Source organism: Pempheris klunzingeri, chromosome 15, assembly GCF_042242105.1.
Source record: "Pempheris klunzingeri isolate RE-2024b chromosome 15, fPemKlu1.hap1, whole genome shotgun sequence".
NCBI lineage: Eukaryota > Metazoa > Chordata > Actinopteri > Acropomatiformes > Pempheridae > Pempheris > Pempheris klunzingeri.
The window spans coordinates 4882217-4888216 of NC_092026.1; the positions used below are offsets into that span (position 1 = coordinate 4882217).

General features: G+C 44.0%; 1 protein-coding gene across 1 annotated transcript; it reads right to left on the reverse strand.

The window, feature by feature from the left end:
• Positions 1–2669: 2669 nt before the first annotated feature.
• gadd45aa (growth arrest and DNA-damage-inducible, alpha, a) lies at positions 2670–5081 on the reverse strand. The gene is made up of 4 exons (XM_070845508.1): positions 4845–5081; positions 4247–4348; positions 3888–4113; positions 2670–3581 (listed from the first exon to the last, which is right to left on the reverse strand). Exons 1-4 carry the CDS (start codon positions 4892–4894, stop codon positions 3468–3470), a joined length of 492 nt encoding a protein of 163 aa, XP_070701609.1. The 5' UTR covers positions 4895–5081; the 3' UTR covers positions 2670–3467.
• Between the last annotated feature and the right edge of the window lie 919 nt (positions 5082–6000).

The window sequence follows — 6000 nt, forward strand, 5'->3', positions numbered from 1 at the left end:
AAAGTGAGCGAACAGAAGATAAATCTTGAATCAATATCTGGTGTGACCACCCTTTGCCTTCAAAACTGCATCAATTCTTCAAGGTAGGCCTGCACACAGTCAGGGAGTTTGTGGGATCATAGTCAGGTGTGTGATCAACCAGTTATACCAAACAGCTGAAACAGAATCAGCTGTGTAGAAACAGCCAAACTCTGCTGCCAAGCTGAGGTTGTGGAAGACAGTTTCACGTCTCAGATCAGACACCATGACGAGACTGAGCACAAGGACAAGACACACAGTAGTTATACTTCATCAGTAAGGTCTCCGTGTGGTGGAGGTTCCGTGCAAGTTTGGGGCTGCGTTTCTGCAACTGGTATTAGGGATTTGGTCTGGATTAATGGTGTCCTCAATGCTGAGAAATACAGGCAGATCCATCATGCAATACCATCAGGGACTGTGAACTAATAAGAGACATGATAGATTTGTAATTTGTCCCACAATAAGACTCACATGAAGCAAAGCAAAATATAAAACATCAACTTCTGATACAACAAATTGAATGAAATTTGCACTTTCATCTTTATACTTTTGCCTGTACTTTTATTTTTGCTTGTACTTTGCTGTGCTTTGTACATTTTAGTACTGCTAACGTTACACAAGTACAGGACCTGGACACCTCTGCTACTGCAGCTTTGTGCTGCCATGAATTAAAACATTTGAAAGGAAATGCTACCCTAAAATGGAATGTGGATTATATTACTACAATTATTTCTGGCTCAGTTTTAGAGAATGTAACTGGTGAATATTTAGATTTTACTCTGCGGTTCTGACTGACGTCTTAAAGCTGCATTCAGATCAACCTAAATGTAGGTGCAGTGTCACAAACAGTAAATTTGTAATCTATAATTAAAGAAATAACATATTTGCAGCTTAGCAAAATCACAATTGTTACCCAGAGAATAGAAGAACAACTTCTATTTTGTGGTGGATTTTCCCTTTATTCTGCAATGTGGTTATCTTAACTGGACGTTTACCTTTTTCCTCACACTAAGTTTAGACTATTGATTTCTGTTTGCTCTTAATCTTTGGCACATTGAGTGAGTATAATACTATACTGCTAATTCTATATACAGTAAATGTCACCACCGACTCAGGTTGCACAATATGAACCCCAGGTTTTATATATTTATATATGTATATATTGAAATTGCACCACGACTTATCAGATCATCAAATTCTGCACTATTTTAAATGCAACACAAAGATAATGGTGCACCTGAACTTTGGTCCACAGTGCAGCACCACCAGCAGGCACTAATGATGGTATGCAAACCTCAACCTTTCATTGGAAGCATTATAACACTTACATCAGCCCTCCACTGCTCCAATCTTAAAATAACCTTTTCCCTCCGATCACAACAATGCAACATTACATCAGTCGGCGTCACGCCCTGCAGTCACACGCCAGACAACCTTTCACACAGTGCCAACTGAAACCACATGGGCTGAGAGGCTTTTTTTCTAGGGCAGGGGAGCAGTTACCAGGTAGCAGCTGATCCAAGGGCACTTTTATAACATGTCATTATGTATCAGTGTTTATTTGAACTAATGCACCTCTTTAATTCTTTCTGATTACACAGCCCTCATACAGCACACCTAAGAAGGCAGGTTAGGTTGAATGTACTATAGTAGTTAGAGCATGGACATCGACAAAAGTGCCTGAAGTGGGGGCTTCTGGGTAATGTAGGGGGAAGACCAGAGTGCTCATGTGCCTCTTAGTAAGACGCTGAATCTTGGCCAAATCATGTGGCAGCTCTGCATGCACTCATCCAAACATCTTTCATTCTTGCTTATCCGGATGACAAACTACATAATTGTTGATTTGATGGTTTTTTTTTTTTTTATCTGATTTTATAAAGTTTTTAACTTAGCACTTATTTAATAATGTCACATGAGCTCTCTCCACATGCCTAACTGGGTTGTGCAACTTAAGGACAACGTCTGCCCTCTTTTGTCCCGTGACCATGACTCGGCACTTTCACAGAGGATTGCCTGTCTTACATCAACCCAGTGACATCACCGAGATCACCTGGGACTGTGTGTGTGGAAAAGGAAAGGAGAGAGGGAGGGAGTGGAGGCAGCTGATACAGACCGGCTTGCACAAGAGATTGCATGCCAATGCCTCCTTTACAACATTTTCCGAGCAGTTCCAGTCATGTGCTCTGCAGTGTGCCACAGCAGATATTCTGGTCCCGAGGGCGGAGGCAGCACAGGCAGCACAGCTCTTATATCACATATAGGTATTGTGGGCATTGTGTGCCCATAATCACTCTTTAAAGGTGCAGCCTGTGTGCAGGTCACATGCTCTAGGTTGTCACATGACTCCAGGAAGTCATCTGGAGACAACGCAAACTAACCTGTCCAACAAATCACTGGGAATCGGTGAAAAGGGAATCTGTTTGGATGAATGAACATGGTCCTGCTGACCGAGGCAGAAGCCTGTGCAGAGAGAACGCTGAGGATTATTGTTCTCTTCAGCTCAGAGATGGCACTGAGGCCACAGAGGCCAACATGACCCCTGTGATCCGCACGTGACGCCGCTTTACAACTGCAGCTGCTAAAGGTCAGAATCCAGCTCGGCCTTGCTAAAATTTCCAGAAATGAAAAAAGAAAACACGCGTAGTTCTGGCTCCAAAAAAAAATACTTTTTATTGACAGCAATACATATGTATTCAGATTTTGCAAATAGTTCAGGTAAAAAAATGAAACATAAATACACTTAAATATCATTAGAAATAACTTAAATTGTAACAAATGAATTATGTTACTTGTGGCAAAAAACCAGCTGGCATAGGAAACACTAAATACACAGAATGTCTTCACTGGATGTGTAGCCCTTCCCTTTTTAAATTGTGACAATAGCAACGTCAACATTAACAATTTAAATCAAATAAGTGAAATTGCAAAAAGGTCCAGTGTTTCAACAAGTGCTTTGTTTCTGCAGAGAGAGGCCGAGGCCTTGGTCCACTCAACAGCTCCATTTTCTGGTTTCTCCCCACTTTTCTGACTCATCACAGAGGCTTTACCAAACATACATGATAGAATCCTTCTGTACAGTGTCCGGCTTCACATTAAAAAGCACACACATGCTTTTTTTTCTCTATTCTTTTTTTTGTTTTTGTTGTTGTTTTTTGTTTTAATTTCCACCTCATGACGATACAAGTGCCTTGCCATCTCATCTTGGTTGCCAAGGCTGACAGACGCAACTCCAAACAGTCCGGTCCAAAGTGGAAATCCATCCCCCTGCTCTTATTTTTTCTGTTAAATACACCCCATGTAGACAGTGGGGGCTTTTTCCCTCGTATTTTTTCTTCCCCCACTAGCAGTGCGTTGGAATTTGATCTCTGGGTGGCAATGTGTCCATCAGGGTTCACACCACTTGTCCTGTGCAGATAAGAGTCCTTTACAAGGTTTTTACAGCTGAAGGTTCATCGCTCTGGCAGGTTGATGATGGGCACCCACTGGTCCATACAGCGGCTTTCTCTGCAGAATCGATTCACTTTGCTCAAAGCAGGGTCCTTCCACGACGTAGAGTGTGGGCTCTGGAAAAATAAAGAGAATAAATGAGCTAAATGTGAATACATGCACGGCCACTGTTTGCAAAAAAAGCCTGTGTAAAAAAAGCCCCTGTGTGCAAACACTAGGTATTTCCCCTCTGCTGAAATTCCTGAGAAGTCATATCAGGGAGGAGCCACATACGTGTTTACTGAATGCACAAGAACAAGTACTGGCAAGTCCTTCCTCAAAGGACAGTTTCACTCACATGCACATTTCTCAACAATTTAAAATCACAACATCACAAGGTTCATGTTGGCGTGAAGCGTGCGGATCGATGAGGAAAGACTTACAGTGACCAGGACGCAGTGCAGGTCCATTGGTTCACCCCCACTCTGTTTTCCACCCCCTCCTCCACCCAGTATTTCTGCCAGGCGCCGGGTGTTGTTCACTCTCAGGATGTTGATGTCATTTTCACAGCAGAAAGCCTGAATGAGGGTGAAGTGGATCTGCAGGGCCACATCTTTCACATCTTCATCATCGGTGGCCAGGATGCACAAAACCACATTGTCAGGGTCTCTGAAGGGAGGAAGAAGAAGAAGAAGGAGAACAAAAGAGATGCTCTTAGTCCATTTATATTTAAACAAAGCAAAGCCAAGTCCAGCAGACACCGTACAGATGTGTGTGACAGCACATATAACCTTGTACTTACACATTGAGTGACTTGGCAGCCTCGTAGACTCCCACTGTGATGCAGCCCTGTGGTAACGCAGCGGTGAGGACTTCTTCCAAAGCTTTCGCCACCGAATCCATTCTGCAACAAACACACAAACAACGTTACAGCTTCGGTAAAAGTGTCCAGTAGAAACTTTCCACCGTCCCTTTGGTCGGGCTAACGTTAGCCGGGCTGCTAGCTAACAAACAGATGTGCACAAGCTGCTTTCTGCTCTTAAAGCTCACAGTTTCACAGTTGGTGTCGATACCGAGGCTGAAATACTTCTGACAGCTGTGGGAAAGCGAAAGCGCATATTTACGACTGACATTTCACATATTGTGACGCTTTCTGTTCACCTTTAAGCGTTAAGTGTTTTAGCTAGTTAGTGCCGACAAGTGTCTCGCGACGCGGTCTCAACAGTTAGCCGGTCAAACTGTGTGTTTTAACATCTGTCACCGGCTGCAAACACGCTGGTGGAGTAGAAACCAGCTTTAAAAATCACCTTCTAATGAGTTTAATGCACGTAAAGCCGCTGCAGACACCGACTATGCATCCACGTTACATTAAAACAAACGCCACAATCCTCGTTATTTACCTTTCTTGAGAATAATCCCCACTTAGTTCCTCAAATGTCATGTTGTACATACAATCCAAATCCACCTTCAGAGCAAAGAGTATAGAGCCGGAGAGTTATCCTGGTATCTTCTCGACTGAACACGCACTTTATCTGTTAGTCCTCTGTGCTGCAACTGAGAGATAAATCTGGCAGCTTCACATTAAAACCGTGCGGGACGGTGCGAGTCAGGCGGACATTTGCATAGCTGCGATCATTGGTCGTATGCTAATGCTTCGGCGGTGCTCTCGGGTGGGATTGGAGGGACACACGGCAACAGGCGTGTCCGTCTCCACCGGGAGGGGTTGTTACCGTAACTCCAGCTGCCTGCCGGCCTCTAACAGTTGGGTTAAAATAGAAATAGACAAAGGAGCCTGGCTGCAACACACCTGTGGTTGTATTTGAACAAGATACCTGCTGCACAGCTGCAACGTCGAGTCCTCTGGTGAACTAATATCCACAAAGACGCAACTTTACTTCCGGCAACAATGATAATAGATTAAAAAAAAGTCCGGCGGTGCAAAAACACACAGAAAATAAGACACAAAGTGAGTGAATGTGTGGGTAGGAAGGTGGAGAGGACAGGTGGTGCTGCAGAGCTCACCCTCACTGCCGGACAGGACAGGACCGGACAGGACAGCTGCATGGCAACGGGACGCCACAGCTGCTCTCTGATTGGTCCGCTGCTGAACGTGCCGCGGCGGCGACGCGCGAGATCCAAGGGAGTGGCGCGAGACAGGCAGCAGGAGCGTGGATCCCCCAAGCACAGCTCACCTGAAGTGACCCCGGTCAGGTGTCCTCCATTATTCAGTCTGGTGTTTGGGTTTGTTTTTATTTGACATTATCATAGAGGTCACTACAGTGTGCTGCCCTTCAAAGGCTGGTTTCTTCTATATGCAACACATATTATCATAACCAAGATGACCGACAGACACCAGAAACACCAAACCTTCTATACAAAGAGACCCTTTGCAGGTAAGAAAAACATGGTGTGACATCAAGTAACATCTAAGGAGTCAAGCAATTGCTAAATTTTCCAAGTATTGATTTTATATTGGGAGGAAATTATGATTAATCACATGTCCACTGAATTGTACATCATGCATCACTAGCTATATTTCAACTACTGGACATGTAA

Coding starts and splice junctions, on each gene's coding strand:
- gadd45aa (XM_070845508.1), bottom strand. CDS start 4,894: ATGTACAACATGACATTTGAGGAACTAAGTGGGGATTATTCTCAAGAA. Junction 4,114..4,246: donor GCTGCCAAGTCACTCAATGT/GTAAGTACAAGG, acceptor TCCTCCCTTCAG/AGACCCTGACAATGTGGTTT. Junction 3,582..3,887: donor TGCACTGCGTCCTGGTCACT/GTAAGTCTTTCC, acceptor TTATTTTTCCAG/AGCCCACACTCTACGTCGTG.